Here is a 27,526-nt window from a genome sequence, read left to right as displayed (position 1 = left end):
CGGGGGGGGGGGGGGTGGGGGGGTGCGGAGTGGGTAGGAGTATGGGGCGGGAGGAGGGGCAGGCTCCCCTCACCCCAGGGCCGCTGACCCTCTCTCCAAGCCGGGATGGAGACTTGGCGCTCGGTGACAGCCACTCCCAGGGAGCAGTCCCCCAAGCGCCACAGACCCCAGTCCTTCGAGCGCCCCGGATTCCCCGCGCAGAGAAGGTGCGGGGTTTTGCGCGGTGTGTTTTGCTTTGAAACATCCCCGGCTCATTCCCGACATGGGTTTGCGCAGAGTACAGGGGCTAAGCCGGCCCCTTGGACTTCGCGGGCTGCCGGACGTGACTGCAATGTGAAGGAGGCCAGGTTTCTTTGTCCGGCTCTCACCGCACCCCCCCCCCCCACACCGTCGCCCCATCCCTGGACCTCCTGACACTCTGAGTGCACAAGAGGTCTCTGAACACCCTGGCTGCAAATACCTTCTCCGCTTCCCACCCTGCTAACGGGTGGCCAGCCCCCAGGTACACCCCGACCAGCAGACCAGCTCATCCTATCTGCTTGGAAGCCAGACATTCTTTACTAAATTCATTGTTTGGATCTTGGAATGCGTCTCCCTTAGAAACAATGTTATAAATGGCCACAAAAGTCTGCAGAATCTAAAATGCAGCTGCAGGGTGGTGCTGGAAACTGTCAGCTACCCTCTGAACAAGGAGGCCACTGATCGGCCTTCTCTATTGAAATAAATAAATAAATAGTACTGCTTCTTTCTCCTTGAGCTGTGAACACAAACCTCTCGCATTAATCTGTCCTCTCTATGTTAATTAAGCGTTTTCCCTCCTTAGGTAACAAGAGGACCTTCAGGAGAGTGAGTATATTCTGAAGACCTAGTATTTTCTATCAGAACTGCAGGGAGAGCTCCCGTAAGAGGCAAATCTAGCACCTAGAGGCCTTTGTTTGAGTAACTCTGAAAGCCTCTGTAAGGGGTTCTTGCTTCTCTTCTACATTGACCTTCCATATATTCCAGCCACATAACAATAGGTGGCCAGGACCTCTATCACAGATCCCTGATGTTCCATTGTTCAAAACAGCTGCCAGGTACTGCTAAGAGGTTCCTAGTATCTATCTAGTCTCCCGGGAGAGCAGCTCATTGCTTTATATTTTCTCAGACGATCACCTTTTGACCAATCATCTGGGGCTAGGGATGGACTTCCATTGTCCAGTAGGACTGTCAGAAACAGTGACCCTAGTCCCTATTTAAAACCAAATCCATTAGGAGCAATGGGTGACAATGTTGTCAGACACGTTGTATTCATATGCTCTTTTGTAGAATGGGAACTTCTTTGTATAACTACTTAAAGATAATATTTAAAAAAAAACAAACCTATGTCTCATATTTCTCCATCTTGGAGAAATGGTATTAAAGTATTGGTCGATTGATTCAAGACACTGATAAACATCTTTGGTTTTTTTTTTATGTTTCTGTTTGTTTTTGAGGCAGAGTCTCTCTGTGTAGCTCAAGCTGAGTTGGAAGTTGTTATGTAGCTATGGTCTAAGATTCAGAATCCTGCCTCTGAATGCTGTGCCTCTTGAATGCTAGGATTTCTATTCATTAGTTTCCACATACAGAAACCACAAGAAGCCAGGCAACAATTGCGCATGCCTGTAATCCTAGCTATTCAGGAAGCTGAAATCTGAAGTAATAGTTTAAAGCCAGTTAGGCAAAAAAATCTGAGATTCTATCTCCAATTAACCAGTAAAAATGCTAAATGGGAGGAGTGGTTCACATGGTAGAGGACCAGCCATGAGCAAAAAAGCTAAGTGAGAGGATGAGGCCTGAATTCAAGCCCCAGGACCAACATCCTTGAAAGCAGGATTGGAGATACTATTTTGCGAATACTAAATTGATGCATTAAAGTATACCTTTAAACCTATGTTTTTTTTCTCAGGCTTCCACTCTCAGGAGCTGAACAGGGAAGCTCAGGGCCCAGGAAAGAGGCAGGTGTGGGTTCTCTAGAAGGAATTCTTCAATAAAAACAGGGGTAGCTCAGTGGCAGAACACTTCCCTAATAGAAGCAAGGCTCTGGGTTTATCTCCAACAGAGGGGGGGGGGAGGGCACAAGTGTAATTTTAAACCTTCTAGTCAAAAATAAAGAGCAGAAATTAAGATCAATATTTTTATTTAACCTAGTATGGCCAAAATATTATCATTTCAGCATGTAATCAATATAAAGGAATTATTAATGAGATGTTTCACATCCTGTTTCCATATTGTGGCTGAAATCCAGTGTATATTTACGCTTGTATACATCTCAACTGAGGTTCAATTACCTATCACTTAAAATGCTCCATCTGTAGTTAGAGTTTAGAAAACTCCTGGCTGAAAAAGAAGATTCATAGACCCAAGGTGTTCCAGACATACTTCAACGTTTCTCCGTTGCTGCTTCACAAATATCAATATGTATAAATATGTAAAATACAAATATGTATTTTAATTTTAGTTGTGAACAAAGAAATTGAAATTCGGTTCCTCAGGGGCCTTAATTCAAGTCCTCAGTAGCCACATGTCACTAACGGTGCCCTAATGGGACAGCATAGGCCTGAGACCAAAAAGCCACAGATGAGCCCAGAGGCCCAGAGCTGACTTCCTCCTTCTCCCTAGCCACACAGAGGGAGGAATCATGAAGCATGGCTAGAAAAGAACAATTTTTCAATTTCTTTCATTTCCCTACTATACCATCTGGAGAGACAGTCCTTGCCTCTAGATGGCACACCTCGGCGCCCATGTTCCCTGAGACAGGAGGGAAGACCAAAGCCTGCTCTTTCTCAGTTCCCAGAGGGCTCTGGGAAAAGGGAAGAAGTGGTAGGGGAGAGAAGATGCTCTCTCTTCCCCACTATGAGCAAGGAGGACCTTTCATGTCATTGAAAGAGAAAGTTAGATACAACCTCCCCCAAGGATCTATGGTGAAGAAAACTTGGAAGAACCCTGAGTTTAAACTATTACACAAGACTTCATTTACTAAACAGATAGTAGGGAGTTTTATTTCCCCTCTGTGTGACGGGAATTAAAAATCTACAAAGGGCCTGGCACTGGTGACTCATGCCTATAATCCTAGCTACTCAGGAGGTTGAGATCCTTGGACTGCAGTTCAGGGCCAGCCTGGCAGGAAATCTACAAAACTCTAATCTCCTATTAACCACCAGAAAATTGGAGGTGGCTCTGCGGCTCAAAAGTGGTAGAGTGAGCTGCCGGGCACTGGTGGCTCATGCCTGTAATCCTAGCTACTCAGGAGGCTGAGATCTGAGGATCAAGGTTCAAAGCCAGCTAGGGCAGGAAAGTCCGTGAGACTCTCATCTTTAATAAACCACCAGAAAACTGGAAGTGGCACTGTGGCTCAAGCGGTAGAGCACTCGCCTTGAGCTGAAGAGCTCAGGGACAGCACCCAAGCCCAGAGTTTGAACTCCATGACCGACCCCCCCCCAAAAAAAAAGTGGTAGAGTGCTAGCGTCACCAAACAGAGGTGAGGGTTAGTGAAGCTCCCCTTTAAATATAGGAACTCTTCACTTAGGGTTCTTGACTTCAATTGCAGAATAAGAATTTCTGGACAGGTCACAATGGTAAGAAAACTTGGCAGAGTAAATAAGCAAGGAAACAGACAGACAAAAAGCAGACAAACAGAAGGGCAGGGCACACTCTAGAAGAGTGTGGATGCTCTCATAGGGACACAAAGACACAGACACAGACAAGGAGATACCCAGAAAGATACACAACTCCTTGGGCTGTTGGGCATTTATAGGGTAAAGGCAGGGGGTCTGGCTTTAAGTTATGCACAGCTAGGTGCTTTGTCTTCACTTTAACTACACCTAGTGTTATTCTCTGAGTATCCAGGTAAGAATGCATCCTGCCATAAAACAAAACAGATCCTTATCCTTGAAACAAGGAGACATCCTGCTATCTACATTTTTGGGCATCCTGTCAGGCAGTTGTGAATTCTTGTGTAAGAAATGTATCCCTTAAGAATGAACTCAGAGCCGGGTGCTGGTGGCTCACGCCTGTAATCCTAGCTACTCAGGAGGCTGAGATCTGAGGATCGCGGTTCAAAGCCAGCCCGGGCAGGAGAGACCTATCTCCAATAAGCCACCAGAAAACTGGAAGTGGCGCTGTAGCTCAAGTGGTAGAGTGCTCGCCTTGAGCTGAAGAGCTGAGGGACAGCGCCCAGGCCCAGAGTTCAAGCCTCACGACCCACAAAAAAAAAAAAAAAAAAAAAAAAAATGAACTCAGGCCAGGCACTGATGGCTCACGCCTGTAATCCTAGCTACTCAGGAGGCTGAGATCAGAGGACCACGGTTCAAAGCCAGCCCAGGCAGGAAAGTCCATGAGACTCTTATCTCCAATAAACCACCAGAAAACCAGAAGTGGTGCTGTGGCTCAAGTGGTAGAGTACTTGCCTTGAGCTAAAGAGCGCAGGGACAGCGCCCAAGCCCAGAGTTCAAGCCCCACGACTGACCAAAAAAAAAAAAAAAAAAGAATTCATTCAGTTGCCTCTCTTTGAAGCAAAGATAGCATTTCTAAGTTTTAGGTAACATATTTCTGAGTTGCCTACACCAGGCCTGTTTCCATAAGTTATCCTGCTTCATTTCCCCAAAAATGATTTCTTTTTTGGGGTCCAGTCGTGGGGCCTGAACTCTGGGCCTGGGCATTGTCCCTCAGCTCTTCGACTCAAGGCTAGCGCTCTACCACTTGAGCTACAGCGCCACTTCCAGCTTTTTTTTTTCTGCTTATGTGGTGCTGAGGAATCGAACCCAGGATCTCATGCATGCAAGGCAAGCGCTCTACCACTGAGCCACCTTCCCAGCCCCCCAAAATGAATTTTGTTCCCTTAATATTAAGGGAAGTACATAAAGTAGTATCTCCTGTATTTGCTATTAGCTGACCATACCTCATTTTTTCCTAGCCTAGCAGGCTTCACTAGCATTGAGTAAAAAAGCTCAGGGACAGTGCTCAGGTCCTGAGTTTAAGCCTCAAATACACACACACACACACACACACACACACACACACACACACACAGAGGAAAGATAAGTGATAAATAAGGAAGCCTAGACAAGGTCTCCCCCTTGAGACCCAACCACATCTGGATGTGCCTGGCACACTAGCATGTGGGCTGGCTGGAATTTTTTGCTTGAGAGATGAAAAAAGATCATTTCCAGTCTAAGGAAATAGGAAAGTAAGTCTGACCCAGTAATAGCCTTTTGGTTGACGACTAGAGGTAAGAAAGTGTCACTCACCTCTGCACTGAACCTGTTTCCCTGGATACATGGAAGGGGCTCCTGCAAAGACTCAGGGCCTCTAAATGCTCAAAGGTATACCTCAGGGATACTCTGAGGTTCAAGCAATAATACTTGGGGGATCCTCCAGCCAAGTAAATACTTAAGAGGCCAGTATGCTGCCAATTAACTTCTCTAATTCAAGGGCTTGGTATATTAGCAACATTACACAGAAAGACATAGATTATTGGCTAGACTGACTGCAACTCTTCCTTTTCTAGTGCACATGCCCTTTTTCCACTCAGATGACAGTTTACCAGATGAGCCAAGTCTCCCATCCCATACATGTCCTCCTTCCTTCCTTCCTTGCTTCCTTCCTTCCTTGCTTGCTTCCTTCCTTCCTTCTTTCCTCTGTTCCTCTTTCTCTTTTTCTCTTCCTTTCTCTCTTCCTTCCTTTCTCCCTTCCTTCCTTCCTTCCTTCCTTCCTTTCTTCCTTTCTTCCTTTCTTTCTTTCTTTCTTTCTTTCTTTCTTTCTTTCTTTCTTTCTTTCTTTCTTTCTTTCTTTCTTTCTTTCTTTCTTTCTTTCTTTCTTTTCCTTTCTGTGTGTGCTAGTACTGGGGCTTAACCACAAGGCCTGGGCTTTGTCCCTTAACTTTTTCCCTCAAAGCTGGTCCTCAATCACTGGAGTGACAGCTCCACTTCTGGATTTTTTTTCTGGTTAATTGGAGATAAGAGTCTTGGGGATTACTAGGCACTGGTGGCTAATGTCCTGCAATCCTAGTTACTCAGGGAGGCTGAGGTCTGAGGATCTCAGTTCAAAGCCTGACCAGGCAGGAAAGTCTGTGACACCCTTATCCCTAATTAACCACCAGAAAACTGGAAGACATGCTGTGTCTCAAAGTAGTAGAGTGCTTTAACCAAAGTAGAGCTCAGGGACAGTGCCCAGGCCCACAACCTTCCCTCCCTGCCCTCTCCCACACACCGATGCTTTGAGTGCCTTGAGTTGAAGCCACAATACCAACATACACACACATTGAAAGAGGATCAGACACATCCATCCCAGGGGACCACACAGAGGCAGGCAGGCACAGGAGAAAGATGATTATAAGTTTTATTAGAGGAGCCATATCTCCCCCAAGAGGGAGCACATGGCCTCTGTCACCATCCAGGGAGCAGGAGGGTTTGGGGGAGAGGAAGTGAGGTAGATGGGAGTTCAGGTGGGTCTGGGCAGAGAGAGGGAGGGGCCAACTATATGGAGGGAACTCCAGGAATGGGAGGGGGGCCCAAGTCTGGGTGGAGCTGAGGACCAGAGGTGAGCATAATACTAACACACACCAAACAAAAAATAGTACACCAGACACTGTAATCATGCCTACATAATATTTAGGTCTGTTTAGTGGATTTATTAATGAGTTCAGGTGATATACCTGGTCGTGTGCCCTGGGAACCCAACCAAAGCAGCATAGTCAAAGTGGCTCAAGTCTGAATGAGTGGGTGAAATTTAGATTTCCATCTGTTCATATGACCTCATTTGTTCTCTTGAACAGGAGAGACCCAGGGAAATTTGAGTAACAAGATTTTTGTCAGTGCCCCCTGTAAGTTTATCTTTCATGGGAAAGGTGTATCTTAATTAAAAGAGTCTACTTTATCCACTAGTAAGAAATGTCTTAAGTATCTAAAATATTTATATGGGACAGTGTCTGGAATCACCCTTAGAGACTGAAGCGTAGATTAAAGCTCTGGGAAATAATAGGCCCCAGTTGAGAGACCTAACTAGGTGTTTCCTGTTCCAGTTAAAAAACAAACATGGGCTGGTAAGAATGAGGAAAAGCAAAGGATTTGAAGTGCATCACCTAGACTTTTCATTTCCTACCAAATATGTCTCTTTTCACAAAAAGTATTTTATAGTGAGCCTCAAAGCTGAACTCTAAACAGTCGCTGTATTAAACGAAGTGTTTATTATAAATGGTTTGGTAACTGAACAGTTCCAAATTAACAGAAAACTTCATAGAGTTTTCCTAGGAATCCATTCAAGTTTTCTTAATCCTAGGGTTACATTCCACCATTTTCTTTTTGTGAATGAATCCATACTGTCTTCATACCAATTAAATACCCAATTAACATTATATCAATAGTTATTAATAAGGCATTGATAGTGGGCATGATTTCAAAAGAAGAGAAATAGGAAGCATTAAATCCAAAAGACCTATTAAGCAGTATCTCACGTAACAATGTGTTTGGTGGGTTTAGAAGTAGGGACTTAACGTAATCAAATTACCAGCTGATGGCTTACATCTGTAATCCTAGCTACTCAGTAGGCTGAACTCTGAGGATAGTGGTTCCAAGCCACCCTGGGCAGTCAAATCCATGAGACTCTTATCTACAACTAACCAGCAAAGAGCCAGACATGTAGCTGTGACTCAAGTGGTAGAGCACCAGCCTTGAATGGAAATACTAAGAGGCAGCCCTGAATTCAAGTCACAGCTCTGGTACACACAAAAAACTACCAAATCTTATAATTATTTGGTTGCAAGAATGTGAGCTAAGTAAAATAATAATGATAATGATAATGATAATAATAATAATAATAATTTTAAAGAACTAAAATCTCTTGCAGAACTCCTGGAAAGAATGCAAGAAAGTTAGGTCTAAGATGGGCTTTGTTTATATTCCACAGTCTTGTCTCAGCTTCTCTACCTTTCTTGGTCCCTCCCTGGGTTGTGTAGTATTTTTTTTCTGTCATTTTTGGAGCATGGATTCAGACCTGGGCACTGTCCTTGAGCTTTTTGCTCAAGGCTAACACTCTACCACTTTGAGCCACTGCACTAGTTCTGGTTTTTCTGGTGGTTCATTGAAGATAAGATTCTCATTGACTTGTCTTCCTGGGCTAACTTTGAACTGCAATCCTCAGATCTCAGCCTCCTGAGTAGCTACAATGACGCGTGAGCCACTGGCACCCAGTTATAGTATCTTCTTATCTGTTTCTACGTCTCCCCACATGGTGACCTTGATCCTGTGTCTACATTCCCTTCAAGCTCCTGCCCCACAGTCAACTCGTGCAGTCTCTTGGTGCCAATAATGATGAGCCTTTGGAGGTGGGAAGCAGGATGTGAATGGGGTTAGCAGGCAACCACTCATTAGGACCAGGGGCAGGGGAAGGGAGGAGCATTTGGGATCTCTGCTGGCATGGCCTGTCATCTGCCACCTGTTGGCACCTCTTAACAACCAGGGCTAAGCTTAAGCTTGAGGGTCCTTCTCCCTCTCCCCCTAGCCCCTGAGCATGTTTGAGAGGCTCCAGCAGTGGGTTCCGTGAACCACTATTTTCTCATACCTTCCTGTATCTCTGGGATATCATTATCTCCCTTCCATACTCAACTATTTCCTCAGTAGCAGTGACAAGGGTGGGTGGTCTAGGAAGACTTTACCCAGCTATGCAACCTCCACTAGTGCCCTCTACCCTTTGACCTCTGACTTTAAATAGACAACTAAAGTCTGGGCACCAGTGGCTCATGCCTGTAATCCTAGCTATTCATTGAAGGATTGACACCCCACCCCCATGTTTTCCTACGTACATACAGAGTTAGGCAAGCCACCAAAGACTACCTAACATAGGCAGGGCAATCCACCCAAGCCTGGCTGTAAATATTCCATTGTGGGTGCAATCAAAAAGCTCCCCCACCCCACCTCCCTAGACCTAATGGCTTTTTCATTAACCCCTGCCTCCTTGCTTAGACACAATAAAAGCCCAACTCCTATCCCACTTCCTTGCACAATCTCCAAGCCCATGGGAAGGCTGTACCCCTCGCTGCTCTATCTCAATAAACAGTTCTCGCCTGTGGAAGATCAAGTCCCGCCTGTTTCCTTCCTTTCTCCTAACAGTCATGGTTCGAAGCCAGCCCAGGCAGCAAAGTCTATGAGACATTTACCTTCAATAAACTGCTCAGAAAAAGCTAAAAGTGGTGCTGTGGCTCAACTGTGGTAGAGCACTAACCTTGAGCACACAGAGACTCACAGACAGCACCCAGGCCCAGAGTTCAAGCCCCAGAACCGGCAAAAATAAATAAGTGAAAACGCATACAACCAAAGTAAAAGAACCGTCCAACATAGTACTCATTGCTTCTCCTGAGCAACTTGGTCCAACTAACACAATTTGCGAAGCCCTTCCCTTATTCCTCTGCTGCTCTTCATGCCTTCTCAGGCTCTGAAGCCTGGGGCAAGTGAATGCCCTGTACAGTGAATGCATCCACCAAAAAAATAGCCAGCCTCAGGGTCAGGATGGTGTCTCCCTCTCCACCTGCCACCCTGTGAGGCTTCAACACCTGTCTGATTAATGAAGAAATAAATTTGGCAGGCATGTGCTGAGAACTCACACTGGGACCTACGTGAGCATTCACAGAGTAGCACCTAGACATGAGGGGAAAGGCCAATCAAATCACATTGCATTGTAAGTATTAACTCATTACTCCTCATCCAAACCTGAGAGGTGGCACTACTACTATTAGTCTTGCTTTACTCATGGGAAACTGAAGTACAAATTGGTAGAGAACTCGCTCAAGATCAAAGCCAGAGGTGGGGTGTGAACCTTGACACCTGTCTTGAGTCTCTTTCTCCCCCCTTCCCCCCCCCCAACCCTGCCTTCTGCATAGCTAGGTCCAGTGAAGGGAGAGGATGGCCGCTGAGCCTCAGTTCAGGTAGCTAGCTTAGACTAACACCTGGACCCTAGGCTGGTGGCTGCTAAGTCCTGGGGTGGGGCAGAGATGGTCAGGGTTACTGTGTCTAGGACTGGGTCCTGGAGGCAGTGTGAACATCACCTCAGATGCCCACCTACCCTGGGTCAAGCTGTGAACCAGAGTCCTTGCTCTCCTCTCCTCTCCCACACCCCATTTTTCTGTCGTTGTTATTCACTGATTCATTCAGTAGACATTTAATGGACATCACCATGCCAGAATTGTTTGCAACACTTGGAGACAAAGCCCTACATTATAGTGTAGTAAAAAAGTAAATATATATATATATATATTTATATATATATATTTCTGTGATGAGATAACATGCTTAAGTATTAACAGCTGTCAGAGGGAGAGGGGGAGGGAGAGGGAGAGAGAGAGAGAGAGAGAGAGAGAGAGAGAGAGAGAGAGAGAGAGAGAGAGAGAGAGAGAGACGGAGGGGGGACAGGGGAGAGGATAGAGAGAGTTCCTGAGCCTCTCTTATACCAAGGAGTGGTAGGGCCATGCTCAGTATAAAATAAAAATGTATAGACAGAGAAGAAAGCCACAGAATGAAGAAAAGTCTGTGAGAGGTTAGTGGCTTGTCTGTGTGGCATAGGAAAAGTAAAAAATACACTTCCTGCTACACACACACACACACACACACACACACACACACACTCTCACACACACATTCATCTGAGTTGTTCAAGCTTTCCTATGAGCCAGAGAGAGCCTCATATTAACCATATTAATACTTGAGAAAGACCATGTCTCAGATGGATAAAAATTTTGACCAAGGGGGGCTGGGAAGATGGCTAAGTGGTAGAGCACTTGCTTTGCATGCATGAGGCCCTGGGTTCGATTCCTCAGCACCACATAAGAAAAAAGAAAAAAGCCAGAAATGGCGCTGTGGCTCAAGTGGTAGAGCGCTAGTCTTGAGCTGAAGAGCTGAGGGACAGCGCCCAGGCCCAGAGTTCAGGCCCCACGACCGGACCAAAAAAAGAAAAGAAAAAAGAAAAAATTGACCAAGGATTTCTTTCATGAATTCAACAATATAACAAAAAGAATATATATGAATAGGGGCTGGGAAGATAGCTCAGTGGTAGAGCGCTTGCCTTGCATGCATGAGGCCCTGGGTTTGATTCCCCAGCACCACATAAGCAAAAAGAAAAAAAAAAGCCGAAAGTGGCGCTGTGGCTCAAGTGGTAGAGTGCTAGCCTTGAGCTGAAGAGCTGAGGGACAGCACCCAGGCCCAGAGTTCAGGCCCCACGACTGGACCCCCCCCAAAAAACCCAAAAAGAATATATATGAATATATATATACTCTGGGGCTTGAATTCAGGGCCTAGGCACTGTCCCTCAGGACTAGCATTCTACCATTTGAGCCACAGTGCCACTTCTAGCCTTTTCTGTTTATGTGGTACTGAGGAATGGAACCCAGGGCTTCATGCATGCTAGGCAAGCACTCTACCACTAAGCCACACTTCTAGCCCATGCTTGGGGTTTATGTTTATGTTTGGGGCTAAAATTTAAAACAACTACTGGGGTTATGGTTACAAAATAAAATATACATGTTATAAATATGGAAAGTGTATGTTATAATGTAGACATAATAGAAAGAAAACAATGAAACAGGGTTGTGGTTGAGACTCAGATGGTAGAGCACTTGCCAAGCTAGTCTGAGGCCCCAGTACCACTAGAAAGCTAGGAGCTCAAGGTTCACACCTATCAGAGATACCCAGAAGCCTGAGATCTGGAGGATCAGAGTTTAAGGACAGCCTTGGTTTAAAAAAAAAAGTCCAGGGGCTGGGAAGGTGGCTCAGTGGTAGAGCGCTTGCCTTGCATGCATGAGGCCCTGGGTTCGATTCCTCAGCACCACATAAACAAAAAGAAAAAACCTGTAAATAGTTCTGTGGCTCAAGTGGTAGAACGCTAGCCTTGAACTGAAGAGCTGAGGGACACTGCCCAGGCCCAGAGTTCAGGCCCCACGACCGGACCCCCCCCCCAAAAAAAAAAAAAGTCCAGGAGATTGAGTCAATCTCCAAAACAAGCAAAAGCCATGCTGTGAGTATGGTTCAAGTGGTAAGTTACCAACTGAGCAAGCCAGCTAAACAAGAGTCTGAAACCCTCTGTTCAAACCAAGTACTGTCAAAACAAAACCCAAACAAAACAAGACCAATAAAAGAAAAAAAAAAACAATGAAAGCAAGAATTTGTTAAATGTACCCATTTCCTCATATTTTATAAGAAGGGAATGAAAAGATTTGTTTAAAGTAAATGACTCAGCTCTTAAAAAGACAAATACGTTTGAATTTCTACAAGTATCTTTGGCCAGGGACATGTGCATCTTTGGTGGCCTGAGGGCTGAAGCAGTGCTGACATCATTTGGACCAAAGATACAGAGCAAACTGTGAAGTATTCAACTGTCTTGGACAAAGATTTGTCTCCTCCACACTCTCACAGTGTCCCTACGGAGAAATAAAGCAATAGAACTATTAGTAGCAATAACCAACCAAAGTTAAGTGGAGGAAGCAGGAACAAATGGATTTGGTCATTGCTCTTAGTGGAACATCAATTAATTATGTCCTAAGAAATAGTAGATGAAACATAGTGGGTAAAAATGAGTGCCTTTTTGCATTGTATGGCTTATTTTTTTCCCCTCATGTGTTCATAGGAGTTAGTTAAAAAGTAGTTGGAAAGTAAAGGAGACTCCATGGACCAGGAAAAGAAGGAAAGACAGGGAGAATCAAACTTAATGGCAGAGCAAGTTCCTTGGATGCTGGTAAGGATCTTGAGATGATGTCTAGTGTGCTCCTTCTCTCTAGGGGTGCATCCAAAGGATGAGAATGAACGATAAGACCCTCAGTCTTCAGATCCATGTGGGGTATGAAAGTAGAGAACTGTGTCTACATCTTGTCTATCATCTGGAGTAGTCTGGTACTCAAGGCAGGGGGCTGCCCTGGGTATCCTTAGAGAGTTGTGGGAGAGCAGCCAACTTTCCCTACCACACAAGAGTATGGGCACCAAGTGGAACAAGCCAAGGGACCCAATAGTATCTCACAGTTGGGAGAAGAGGATCCATGGAAAGATTATGTCTAGGCCATGCTGGGGATCAGAGGGGCGCTCAGACATCTTGTGGAGAGTCAGCACGGAAGGATAATGACCACAAGACAAGCACACCACACACCCAGGGCCAGAGATACTCCTCATTTCAACTGCCAAGATGTTCCATAAGCCCACCCATCCCTCAGTGGAGATGAGATCTAGGGGGCAGGGTAAGTAAGAAGGAAAATTTCAGAATTAACTGAATTTTCACCTGCAATGACCATATTCGCCAGAAATTGCCTGTCATGGTTTTTTCTTTTTCTTCTTCTTTTTTTTTTTTTTTTGGTCCGGTCGTGGGGCCTGAACTCTGGGCCTGGACGCTGTCCCTCAGCTCTTCAGCTCAAGGCGAGAGCGCTCAAGCACTTGAGCCACAGAGCCACTTCCGGCTTTTTTTTCTTTTTGCTTATATGGTGCTGAGGAATCGAACCCAGGGCCTTGAGCATGCAAGGCAAGTGCTCTACCACTGAGCCACCTTCCCAGCCCCCCTTTTCGTCTTTTTAATTAGCTGAATGAGGGTTCAGAGTAGAGGTTAATCAGGGCATTAGTGGCTCAAACTTCCAGAAGCTGTGATCTGAGGATCATGGTTCAAAGCCAATCCAGGAAGAAAAGTCTATGAGACTTTTACTTCCAATTTCACCAACAAAAATACAGAAGTAGAGCTGTGGTTCAAGTGGTAGAGTGCTAGACTTGAACAGAAAAGGTCAATCGAGAGTACAAGGCTGTGAGTTCAAGCTTCAGGACCAACATTAGGAAAAAAAAAACACAAAAACACTGGAGATGATGTATTTTTTTTTAAAGTTTCATGTGTGGTACAGTGTCATCTTGGAAGCCCTAGACAGACAGGGTGAGATGTACAGGAAGTGACCTTTGGGATGAAGTGGCACCTAGCTTGAGTCTTTGGGTTAGTAGGAATGGGAAGAATGCTCTGAGCGGAGAGAGCAGCAAGTTCATGGGAGTCAAAATCAGGCAGAGACAGCATGGTGGGAACAAAAGGTGGGGGAATGAGAGATGTTTTATGTTCCACTTAAGCAGCCAAGAAACAAGTCCAGTCCCCTGCTTCCTGTGGTGATCAGGACATTGTGCACCTTCCTCTATGTGTGAATGTGGTTCAAACTGCAAGGCTGATGCGGGTGTGGGCCAGAGGGGTGAGGTAGGGGGAGCCCACATCACCTCCCTCTCACAGAGGCTGCAAAAACTGTTTGAAAGGAGCCAGCTGGGAGAAGTTTCTTGGAGGACACACATGCTTTCTGGGCCAAGAAGCCTCAGGAAGACGCCAAGGAGGGGTGAGCAGGACAGCACAGCCAGCCGGACGGCCCATGGGCCTCTTCCAGCCAGTCCTGAGATGCTGACCCTCAGAAGCGCTGGCCAAATTTCTCCAGTTACAAATCCAACTCACAGGGCTTCGCTTGGAGACTTTGACCGCCTCTTGTCTCCTGCCCAGAGCCCACCAGCCCTCCTCCATGCATGCACAGAGATGAATGATCAGTATGTTCTCTCCCACGCTCTACCGAATCACTTCGCTATGGAGACTTCCCCACGCCTTCCTGCTGCGCCCTGATTGAGAACAGGCCCGAGCTGTCCAACTCTTCCAACAAACTTAACCTCTTCCTCCCCAGAGCCTGGCTAGCAGGGATGGAATGGATGGAAGGTCTTGAAATGACTCTCCAGAGAATGTAATTACCCATCTGCAGGAAGATCATTGGGAGTTCAGGGGGAAAAAAAAATGCCTAGGGGAAAGAAGTGATAAACCTATGGAAGGGCCTGGGAGCCTGGGATGCAAAGGCAGATGTAAAGCTCAGGGGAGGGTAGGTGGAAAACAAGGGTAAATGGGAACCTGGGACACACTATAACCTGTGTGTCTTTCACTCATCTGCAGTGACTCATGGGAGATGCCAGTGCACACATCTGAGAACTGCGTGTGGATCTTACACAGAGGAGAGCTGGGCAGCCTGACGGGGCTCATGCTGGCAACGCCATGTAGCAGATGAGGGATGGGGACAAGTGCAGCCTCAGAGGTGCCTGGCGCCTGCTCCCACCTTCCAAACGCAACTGCTTATGCTACTCCTTTGCTTCAGTGAAAACAAATAGGCAGGAATAACTCTATGTCACTTAGGATGGTACCCTTGCTGATCAAGAGCACTGTGAAAGGACCCATCAAGTGGAAGTAATGGGTACTGCAGGGTAGAATCATTTGGGGAGAAGAGTACTTTTTATACCTGTAATCCTAGCTACTTGGGAGGCTGAGATCTGAGGATTGTGGTTCAGTTAATCCAGGCAGGAAAGTCTCTCTTATTGGAGATAAGAGTACATAGAATAAGGGTATAAAAGCTCAATATAGAGCTGTAGATGAAATAGCAGTAGAGCTATTTTTTTTCTTGGGTCCGGTCGTGGGGCCTGAACTCTGGGCCTGGGCAATATCCCTCAGCTCTTCAGCTCAAGGCTAGCGCTCTACCACCTGAGCCACAGCGTCACTTCTGGCTTTTTTTTCTTTTTGCTTATGTGGTGCTGAGGAATTGAACCCAGGGCCTCAGGCATGCAAGGCAAGCGCTCTACCATTGAGCCACCTTCCCAGCCCAGTAGAGCTATTCTTGAGCAAAAGAGGCTCAGGGATAGCACCAGGTACTGAGTTCAAGCCTCAGGACTAGCACCAAAAGTATAAATTAACAAATTATATACATATCTATTTCACTTTGCACATCTTTGTATTGATTTGTCACAATAAATACAATAGTTTCATAGTCTCAAAACACCAACAGAAGATGGGTACCGGTCGCTCATGCCTGTAATCCTAGCTACTCAGGAGGCTGAGATCTGAAGGTTCAGCCCAGGCAGGAAAATCTGTGATACTTGTATCTCCAATTAACCACCAGAAAACTGGAAGTGGCGCTGTGGCTCAAGCAGTAAGTGCTAGCCTTGAGCTGAAGAACTCAGGGACAGTGGAAGGATTGGGGGGGAGGGAGGAGGAGAATCTTAAAATAGTAATTGTTTCTTTCTGCTTCATTCCTTCAACATCTGGCACTGAATGTAGCCACGCCTCTTGCCCATCACCCTATCCACTGAACCACATGTATGTACACAGCTGGGTCTCATTTGTGGAGGAGGCTGAGCTACCACCCACATATATCCCAGGTGCTCATCAAGTTCTGGGTATATGTCTGCTGTGTCTGCGTGGCTCTCTCAAAGTTCTGAGCCCCTTGGGCAACAAGTAAGCTGCAAGAAAGAAAGCAAGAGAGACCCAGAAACATAATAGGACAGAAGATAGTTATTGCCAATGGCAAAATGGAGACCTTGTGTGGATTCTATTTCAAAATTTATCAGATGACTAAGAACTCTGGCCAGATGTTTGACTTGTGAAAACTACTGGTAGTTTTATTCATTGTATTGGGCTAATCTTTTTTTTTTTTTCCCCAGGGCTGAGGACTGAACCCAGGGCCTTGTGCACGTGGGGCGGGAGGCCCTTCCACTGGGCTAAACCCCCAGCCCCTCTTTTTTTTTTTTTTTAAAAAGGACTATCTTTTAGTTCTAACTACTGAAATACCTGTAGATAAAGTAGTGTTTCTGGGCTTTACTCCCAAACAACAGAGAAGAAAAGTAGGGTAATGGATTTGAAATGACTGGCCATGGCTCCATCATGTTAAACTAGAGAGGATGGTCACATGCTATTCTCTTTGTTGTATATGTCTGAAAGTGACCAAAAATACAGTATCTTAAACTGTACTGAAGGGAACTACAATAATGAAGTTATTTATAAAAAGAGGAAGAGTAGCCATGGCCAGTGGCTCACACCAGTAATCTTAGCTACTCAGAAGGCTGAAATCTGAGGATGACATTTGGAAGCCAGCCTGGATAGGAAAAGTCTGACAGACTCTTCTCTCCAATTAACCACAAAAAGAAAAAAGAAAAAAGAAAAAAAAGAGCTGGAAATGGAGCTATGACTCAAGTAGTAAAGCCCAAGCCTTGAGCAAAAAAGCCTAAGGGACAATGCCCAAGTTCAAGCCCAAGGACTGGTACAAAACAAACAAACAAACAAAAAACAATAAAAAAAGGAGGAGTAATGAGAAAGAGTAATAGAGGAGTGAATCTGATCACAGTACATTGGTATACATGTATCATAAGGAGACCTCTTTGTATAACTAATAGGCACTAATGAAAATGTAATAAACCAGGTGCTGGTAGTTCACACCTGTATTCTTAGCTGTTCAGGAGACTGAGATCTGAGGATCACAGTTTGAAGCCAACCTGGTAGGGAAGTCTAGAGACTCTTAGCTACAATTATCCACCTAAACAAATTGGAAGCAGTACTGTGGCTCAAGTGATCATGCTAGCTAGCCTTGAGCAAAAAAGCTTAGCAATAGTGCTCAGGCCCTTAGTTCAGGCCCCAGGATTGGCCTGGCACACGTGTACATACACACACACACACACACACACACACACACACACACACACACACACACACACACACACACACACACACACACACACACACGTAATAAAATTTCATATACATTACCTAAATTGTAAAATACCAACTCTTCTGTATAACACCTTAATAACAATAAATTATACTGGAAAAAAAAATCTCACAAATCTTAAAAAAAAACTGTACTAAAGTGATCAAGAGGTTTGTGATTTAGATAATTGCTAGGAAAACCTCCCAAACACTTTGAGATATCGGGTTCTCAGAAGGCATGCTTACTATGCTCACCATCCCAGCTTTCACGTTCATATCTTCAATACCTGACAAAAATGCCTATGAACTTGTACAACTGATTTTTTTTTTTTTTTTTTGCCCATTGTAGGGCTTGAACTCAGGGCCGGAGTGCTGTCCCTGAGCCTCTTTGTGCTCAGGGCTAGTGCTCTACCACTTGAGCCATAATACCACTTCCATTTTTAAAGTGGTTCATTGGAGGTAAGAGTCTCAAGGAGACCTATCTGCCCTGGCTGGCTTCCAATCACCATCCTCAGCTCTCAGCTTCCTGAGTAGCTAGGATTATAGGCATGAGCCACCAGTGTCTGGCTAACTGAATTTCTTATTTGCTTATTTCCCTCCCCTATGTGATGAGATCAGACAAAGAAGGAGGCATGTGAACAACAAAACTGTGTCCAGGAGAGCTTTTATTTGTACGGAACAGTTTTAAAAATACAGAATAAAATAGCTTTATCTCTACTATTATTCACAACATCTGGTCCAAATATTACATTATTTTTAAAATACTTAAACGTTTAATGAAGCCATGTTAGAAAAAACAATATGAAAATTCTTTTTAAAAACTCCATAAAAGAATTACACATCTCAAAAAACAACCCTACCCCCGAATAACCCTCAGTACGCAAAATAAAAACAAAAACAAACAGAACTCCAGGAACGTGTATAGGCAGGGTCAGTCACAAAAACTCAAGAAAAAGAGGCATCTCCACTGTTTTAAGAACAGTCAGAAATGTATTAATGTGTCAAAGCAAAGGAAGTTAGGAACACAGAGAGAAGGGTCTTCATGAACTGTGAAGTCAGAGAGTGGCACTGGCAAGGGCATCCTAAGTGCCTGCAAACACATACAGAAATGGGAAGGTGGCGGGATATGGAAGCGATGAGGCACAGTCAACAATAACCTGAAAGGAAGGATGGGAATGTTCATGAGGCTGCTCAAGAGGGACAGACCCTCAGTGCTCATATACTTTGGGGATCCACGGGTGGAAGGCGAACACTGGCAAAGACGGGCAGCCTTCTTGTACTACTGAGGTTCTGACTGCAAGAGGAGTAGAGGGTGGGGATGTCCTATTCTGTGTCCACATCCTAAGGCGATAGGGGACTGAAGGACAAGTAGCCTATGAAAGCCCAGCCTCTTCTCTGAAGAAAGGGAGGCTCTCTGTGGACCAGAGCTCTGAAATTGCTCAGGTGCAGGAGCTGCAAAGGAACCTGTACGGTGCTTGTGGCTGGGTATGCATAGCTGGCATGCAATGATATCTGGGAGAACAGGCCCTCACTCCAAGCCATGCCAAGCCTGGGGTTGAGAATATAGACCAAGCATAGCCACCTTCAGGATGCTGCCTCTCCTCCATCCACACAAGGTCTGGGATGAGACTTCGGCCACCACTCCTGACTCATCTTCTGTCTGGCCTGGCCACTCTTGTGGCACTGATTACTAAAGGCTAGACTTGTATTGATATCAGACTATGGACACGAATGAAATAATTAACAATTTAGCTCACGATCATAAAATATACATATGGGTAAATAAAGTATCCACACATACTAGAGATTCATCAATGGAGAAATCCTATCAGCACATGACATTGTCATGAAAATTATATCATTCCCCCCCCTGGAAAACTGACTATTATCCTGGGCAGAAATGTTATTTTACTATATGGAAATACTGCAATATTCATGCATAAACCAAGTTGTCATCATAAAAGTCAGTATTCTACAATATAAAGCAATTCCTGCATGTGAATTTGTTACCACGAAATGGGAAACCATGGGACTCACGATGCTTTATTTTAGCTGGCCTGGAAAAGCCACTTCTCTTGCCTGGATCAATCCTAAGAATCTAAAAGTGAACACTGGAACCCCTCTTAAGGAAGGTTCTGTAAATAAATGTACTCATGAAGCTAACTTGAATTTCCTAAGGAGACTGAAAATCATTTGTTTTTTCATTCATTTCCCAATGAAACTCATTTAGCCATTTTTCATTACTCTGAACCTGCAGTGGTATCTCCCCCCCATCCCCTGCCCTTGTTAACACTTTCTGATTTTCATAGTGAACACAAGGCTTTCTTAGGGACTAAGCAGGTGGAGACAGTGGGTAGGTGGTCACTGACAAACAGAAATGGAGTTGTCCTACAATCACATTCATATTTGGAATATTTCATAATGGCCTCCTGTCAAAGCAAGGCACAAGCCAACAATATGGACAGGGAATGCATCAAGTACAGACCACCAAACCCTTCCTCTCAGAAGTAGACCTCCCAGTCAGGTGTATGCTTGGACTCAAGTATTCTTCTATGTTCAATGATAGGCTTCCATTCGGTAGTATACTTGGTAGAGCGAGGATGACTTCCTAAGATGGCTTGTGGGAGTAAATGTTGCACATGCAAGATTCATTGGTTAGGAAACTCAATTTGCTCAACGCTATACAGAAGGGACCAGATTCAGTGAGGTCCATATGCTCAGGCTGCTCTTTTTTCTCCCACCTCCCTTCTCTTTCCTCCTCCTGGGATAGAATATCAATAGTTGATTCCAAAGGAGCAAGAAGGGCAAAAATCCTTTTTCCAATGAGAGGACTATTTCCACGGATTGCAGGATTTCCTTTATGCGGACGCTAGCCAAGGCCATTTCCCAAGATGAACAGAATTGGAGCCTCATGATAAAATATGGCGCCCCAAAAAAGGATTCTAAAGGGAAAAGCTTTCTAGAAATCAGAGGCCCACATTCTAGGTACACAGACCGCCCAGGAGGAAAGATGCCTGGTCATATTAGGTTGAAGGGAACTTGGGCCTAAATTATCAATAGTACTGATGCTTTTTGTTTTGTTTTGTTGGGACAGGGTCTTAGAGCACAGGCCAAACTAGAATTGGCTAATTAGCCCAGGGTGGCCTCAAACTCATAATAATCTTGTTTTTGCTTCCTAAGTGCTAAGGTCACAGGTGTAGACCACCATATTCAGCAGTTCTAATGCTTTTTCTTTGGGTATCTGTGTTCCTTCTGCTCACCTTAGAAAGCTAGAATCCTGCCAATCTCTGGGACATTTAGCAGTTTTCCCTGTTTTTTTCAGAGCAGAGAAACTCAAGATCCTGAGCAGACACAAGGAAATGGTAGCAATTCAGGGCTGCAGGAGAACTATCGATCTTATCAAGGTAAGAAGGTTGGAAACCATTAACCAGTGTGCTTCTAAAGTAACTGTGCATTGAATATACATTTAAAATACACACAAATTAAATGTAATTTAGAACCTAAGTTCTTTAGTTAATCTGAAATAAAATTTTGGCAAAACAGGAGTGGCTCTGAGGTGTTCTTGAAGCCCAAGACTTCAGGAGTCAAGGGGACCATAGTGACTCACCAATGACCTGGCAATGTGAAGTAAAGGCAGCCTGGGGACAGGAAAGCACCCAGTGACACCAGGCGGCCTGAGAACCACATCCTGCTGGGAGAGACAGGAACACCTGCTGCCACCCAATGCTCCATCAGCCAGGTCAGCCAGCAGGTAAGAGGCACAGCCTTATGAAGCAGGCTTTTCCTTTGGTGGCAAAGTTTCGAACCAAATTCAAGAGAAGTCATTTTGTCAGAAAGAATTTAGTGTTATAAGTTAGCTAAATAGAGTGCCCGCAAGCTGTTTTTCTCACTATCGTCTGCAACAACCGAAAAGGCAGGTAGTTGGTGAAATCAAGCTCCAGCGGGCATGCAACATGACTTCCTACAGAGAGTCTCTTTGCCATGTCTTCTGCCACAGAAGAATGGGAGACATGACTTTACCAGGATGATGGGCCATTCAATATGGCGGGCGGCCCCATTTTGTTACTTGTCCTAGCTTCCCTTCTTCACAAAACACATTCATGTGTAACTTGATACCCATGGTTTCTGGGCTCTGGTCCAGTAGTCAGTTTTGATAAATAGATTAGGCATTACAGTATTTACACTTTCATGGTATCAAGCAATACAAAACACAACCACAATAATGGTTTACTGGCCTTCAAGAGCCGATACAACAAACTTCCCTGATGGTGTCCACAGCTTTACAAATGCTGGTTCTTTTCTTAAGGGGGAGATGGGGAGTTGGGAGACAAGTAATAGGGATACAAGGGAAAAGGATCACATGGAAAAAAACACTGATTTCGAAAAAATCTGCTATAGTCAATAACATTAAATAGTTTGAATAAAACCTTGTAATTATAGACGCACACGACATGACAACAGAACCAAGACACCAACACTAACCTGACTGGTGCCTGTGTCTGTGTGTGTGTCACACCAGCCAGTAGCGAGAAAGGTCAAATAAGGTGTCTCAGCCACTAAGAGAGGCCAATATGAATGTGCTGGCCCAGAGGGGGCAGGGAGGCAGGGAGAGAAAGAAGTGGAGAATCCTATTGGCTCCGGGTCCTTTCCCTTACTCTTCAATCCCCTAAAGAGAACCCCATTCAACAGTATCTGCACTGACCTTATAGGACAATCAGGAACAACAGAATCACACTAGATCAGGGAGTTGTGCCCCTTGGCCAGAGATCTCTGCAGACATGGACTGAGGTTAAGCGAAGAGAAAGTGGGCCTGGATCCCAGAGGTGGCTTATCAGGAACGCTAGCACTGGGTAATAGAAAGGGACTGAAAAGGAAGGATCCAGAGGACTTCAAGTTCAGTGACCATGGCCAGCAATGGACACTGTCAAAGGACAAGGGATCAGGGCTTAAATAAGGAAAACAAGTGAGACACCATATTTAGACACAATCACTAGCCACAACAGAAAAGGGATGTGCAACCTGTTTTAGCTCTGGGGTGCAGGATGTAAATGGAAATATACAAACAGATATTTTACTTCTCATTACTCAGCAAGGGACTACAGATACATGCCTCACTGTGGCTGAGCCACAGGGCACAGCTAAGGCTATACGGTGGCCTGGGAGTCTTCGTCTGAACTCCGGCTGTTCTCACCCTTTCCGAAGCCTTTCCATGTGTAGCCTAAAAAGGTTGGGCTGATAGGTAGGTAGCTGAAGCATCTGTATTTTTTAATAATGTTCATGCCAAATGGCAAGTTGTAGGATTCCATGCCATCAAGAGACTTGTTCCCTTTGCCCACGCCCTTCTTCCATTTCCGTATTCCTCTTTCTTCCGGGGTACCTGTCACACAACATCCAAAACAAAGAAATGTTTATTTTAACAGTTTTCTAAGAGGAATAAGACCCTTATTCTCTGTGCATATACACACCCACCCTCTGTGCACATACACTACACATCCTTACCCTCTCTGCAGGATGACAAGGAACACCTGAGAAACTCTCTAAGTGCTCAGACTAGAAGCTGGAGATTCCTCCACCCCTCCTGTTCCCCATCCAAGTTGTTTCTGAATGACTTCCCATCCTCCCTGACCTTCTAGGAGACCCATAATATGTGGCCCTCAAGGTCAGGCCTTCCTAAGTCACCACATTACTCTCCTAACTGGCTGTTGAGCATTCTATTTAACAAATGTGTCCCTCAAATTGGGTGCAAAAAAACCCCAACCCCAACCCCCAAGTCCATCAAATTTGAACTTGTGAAACAGGCCCAGCTTTTATTATGGCCTTCACCAGCCTGTCACTGCACACACTTGACCTTCGGGTGCTTGGCTCATCAGTCTGCAGGCAGGAGAGCAGATGTTCTTGTTCTTGATTTTTTGAGACAGGATGCTACTGTGTAGCCAGACCACCACTGAACTTGATTCTCTGCCTCTGCCTCCTAAGTGCTGAGATTATAGGCTTGTACTACTTACTGCACTTGGCTTATGAAGATCTGTCCTTTAAAACAAAGCCACTTCCAAAAAGAAAATGCCTCAACCACAATGCTGGAGAAAGACACATCAGGCAGAAGGAATTACACCACCCCTTCTTTTTTTTTTTTTTTGGTCGGTCATGGGGCTTGAACTCTGGGCTTGGGCACTGTCCTTACACTCTTCAGTTCAAGGTGAGCGTTCTACCGCTTGAGCCACAGTGCCACTTCCAGTTTTCTAGTGGTTTATTGGAGATAAGAGACTGATGGACTTTTCTGCCCCAGCTCGATCCTCAGATCTCAGCCTCCTGTGTAGCTAGGATTACAGGTGTGAGCCACCAGCACCCGGCTACCACCCCTTCTTGAAGGCAGCACTTTGCTATCTGTGCTGAGACACACAGCAGCTTGGAGGACTTCAAGGTGGGGCCACACTCCAGCCTAGTCCTTCACCTAGCACAGCATGGAGTGCACCATCAATGAGGCTGACAGATGCTGGACTGCATCTTCACCTCCCCATCTGACCCACCTCCTATCACTGATCATGGCCTTGCTGATCTCAGCCTCTGCCCACTATCCTCTGCTTAGTCAGCTGGAAGCTCAGCTTGGGAATAACTCATTGGAAGACCAGGGCTCCCAGAGGAAAATACCAAAGGCTATGACCAGCAGCTCAGGACTGTGTGAATAAGTCCAGGAAAGCCACACTGTAGGGACTGAGCAAGGCTAACTGGGGAGAAGGAACCCAAGGGAACTAGCTTATTAACAAAAACCACGTTTTTTCCAAGACAGTTTTCATCACAATGGCTTCAAACCGATTTATTCTTCCTGCTTTTCTTTTCCTTTCCCTTCTCCTTCTCCCTATGCTGTCCAGCTGGGCTTAAGAGGTCCTTCTCATAAGTAGCTGGGACTATAAGTATGGATTACTGCACCTAGCTCTGCATCTCATTTTTTAATCTGTCAACATAAAGTAATTCACACCTAACAAGCATGGCTAATATAGACCACATACCTGGGATGGTGTTGTCCAAAATGAAGGCTACGCAACCTCCTACGAACATTGCAGTTGTAAGAAGGACATTCAACACTTGATCAATTCCTGTGATGCCTGGAAACAAGAGCAGGATCACTATGAGTCATTACTGTGGCCAGGCCTGTCCCCGATTTTGACAGGGGACATGTATCGGGCATGACTGTGCCAGTCAGTGCTATGTGTGTAAGCTCATTCACCCTACGATGATCTATGAAAATACTGGAGGAGGAAGGTCTTCAGATATAAAGTTATTCAAAAATTAAAGAAAGCTTTAAAAAAATCTTACAAAATGAACAAGACAACAAACAGAAACATGACACGCTAACAAGCATTTTTAGAATCTTGGATTGCTAATTAGAACCTTGTTGCTTTTAATCAGGAGCAATTGGACTTATGAAGACATCCTCCCATGTGATGTACTAAAGTGGAAAAAAAGCTAGCTGGGTGCTAATGACTCACACCTGGAATCCTACCTACTCAGGAGACAGAGATCTGAGGATCATGGTTCAAAGCCAGCCCAGGCAGAAAAGTCTGTGAGACTCTTATTTCCAATAAACTACTCAGAGAAAGCCGAAAGTGGCGCAATGAGTGTAGCCTTGAGCAAAAAGAAGCTCAGGAACAGTGTACAGATCCTGGGTTCAAACCCCAGGCTTGACAAAAGCAAAACAAAACAAGGTGAGTCTCAAACAGAGCTCTAGCCTTGAGTCTATAAGATTAAGGGATAGTGTTCTGGCCACAAATTCAAGCTGTAGTACTGGCACAAAAAAGAAGCAGAAAAACAAAAAGCTGCATGTAAGCCTCTTTCCTCTGATATTAGGAAGTTTGCAACACTTCTGCACTTAGAAAATGGGATGTGCTGGAGAGGATGTGGAGACAGAAGTTGACTGGATTGGCAATGGTACAGCCACCATTGAAAAGCTTGGCAGTTCCCCCAAACCCTAAACCTAGAATGACCACGTGACCCAGCAATTCCACTGCTGCGCATGTGCTGAGAAATTTAAAAAGGTCCCAAGCAAATAATGTCTATGCTTATCAATAACAGATTCTGCATATGTGAGGGGCTCTAACCTCTAACCACAAGCCCACAATGTATATTCTAGGTACCCATCCACGCCATTCATAGGCATGCACCAACAGGGAAAGGCTTGAGCCACCCAACATGCAAACTCCCACATGAAGTCAAACAAGGACCTCTGCCTTCTCCTTTTAGCTCTCCCACTGTAAGTGTCCTTTGTGGAGTCTACTTATAAATGTGTCTTTCATACTGTGTGCTTTTCCTTGGTGGCTGTGTTGTTAAAAATGGCCCCACATGTGCTGCAGTGCTGTCTGGCATTTCTAAGCGCAGGAAGGCTGGTGGGTGGGTGTTAAGACAAGATCCACTCAGGCCTGATTACAGTACTGCTGGTCCTATTTCCTCCTAGAAGCAATGGTCCATAATTTGCTTATTCTGCTTCAGACAATGCCACAACAGTCAAAATAGAGTACAGCTCATAATGGATGACTGGATAAAAACATGGTACACACACGTGTATACACACACACACATACACACACAAAATTTAGCCATGAAGGATTCTTAAATATGCTATAGCATGGATGAGTCTCAAAAACCTTAACAGAAAACACACAGGCACAGAGAGGTCATATATTCTATGAATACATTTATATGAAATGTCTAGAACAGGAAAGTCTGTAGAGACAGGAAACCTTGTGGATAACAGGAACATCAAGTTTTCTTTTGGAGTGCTGGCAAATTTTGGAAATTAGATAGGAGTAATGGGCACATTAAATTGTGAAAGGAGTAAAAAGCCACTGTAGGGCTGGGAAGGTGGCTCAGTGGTAGAGCGCTTGCCTTGCATGCCTGAGGCCCTGGGTTCGATTCCTCAGTACCACATAAGCAAAAAGAAAAAAGCCAGAAGTGGCACTGTGGCTCAAGTGGTAGAGCGCTAGCCTTGAGCTGAAGAGCTGAGGGACAGCGCCCAGGCCCAGAGTTCAGACCCCACGACTGGACCCAAAAAAAACAAAAAACAAAAAACAAAAAACAAAACAAAACCAAAGCCACTGTAAAATGATAATTTTATATGTGAATTTCCACTTGGAAAAATATGTGAAGAATAAGGCTGAAGGTATGGTTCAAGTGGTAAAGCATCTGCCTGGCAAGCAGAAGGTCCTCAGTTTAAACCCTGGGACCTCAGGTGGGTATAGGGGCCTATAATCCCAGCTACTTGAGAGTTAATCCATAGGATTACAGTTCAAGGTTAAGACTGGGCAAAAAAGTTAATGAGACCCCCATACCAATAAACAAGGTGGTTTATAACTATAATCTCAGCTATGTGTGGAACACGAATTGGAAGAAAGGAAGTTCAAGGATTGCTGGGTGGGAAGCATGATATCTTATCTGAAAAATAACTAGGGCAAAAGGGCTCAAGCAGTAGAGCACTTACTTGCCTAGCAAATACAAGGCCTTGAGTTCAAAACCCCTTAACTACCAAAGGAGGATACTCTTAGGGGAGGAACACTCGGTGCAATGCCTATGTGATCATAGAGTATTTATGGAAATGATCTCCAGGAAATGGAAACAAGAGGATTAACCCGGAACTATTCCCTAAAAAGTCCTCAAATGTTCATTTGTAATAATGAAATATCAGTCACGATAGATATTTAATATGGTTCCTTCTCTGTCAGTCTTCATTATGTATTTACTAAAATAAAAAGTAGGAGCCTTGGTGCAAGCTCTGTTCTGGGCTTCAGGTCTTTGTACTTGGCCTGCCTGCAGACTGCTAGCACTACAATAAAGACTCCAAAATTCGACCTTTCAAAAAAAAAGTAGGGCTTGAAAGTAGCTATAATCCTAGTAGAAAAATACATAGTTTAAAGCCTGTGAAACTGATTTTAAGAAATTATACTTATTTTGTTGTTTCTTGACACAGGGTCTCACTTACATAGCCTGGAACTCACGATCCTCCTGCCTTTAGTTCCATGATTAGCAA

General features: G+C 44.8%; 1 protein-coding gene across 2 annotated transcripts in view; it reads right to left on the bottom strand.

Annotated features, from left to right (window-relative positions):
• Window positions 1–18,156: 18,156 nt before the first annotated feature.
• The window catches only part of Slc23a2 (solute carrier family 23 member 2), a 123,713-nt gene continuing 114,343 nt past the window's right edge, over window positions 18,157–27,526 (bottom strand). For both annotated transcript variants that reach the window (XM_070006825.1, XM_070006824.1), the window contains exons 15-16: window positions 24,516–24,611; window positions 18,157–22,885 (exon numbers count right to left, since the gene is read on the bottom strand). In XM_070006825.1, coding sequence (XP_069862926.1) covers window positions 22,653–22,885; window positions 24,516–24,611 — 329 coding nt within the window. In that variant the 3' untranslated portion in view covers window positions 18,157–22,652. The remainder of the gene's footprint in view (window positions 22,886–24,515; window positions 24,612–27,526) is intronic.

The sequence above is a fragment of the Dipodomys merriami genome, unplaced genomic scaffold, assembly GCF_024711535.1.
Source record: "Dipodomys merriami isolate MVZ:Mamm:240054 unplaced genomic scaffold, mDipMer1.0.p SCAF_7, whole genome shotgun sequence".
Classification (NCBI taxonomy): Eukaryota; Metazoa; Chordata; class Mammalia; order Rodentia; family Heteromyidae; genus Dipodomys; species Dipodomys merriami.
This window is presented reverse-complemented; position numbering and strand designations above follow the sequence as displayed.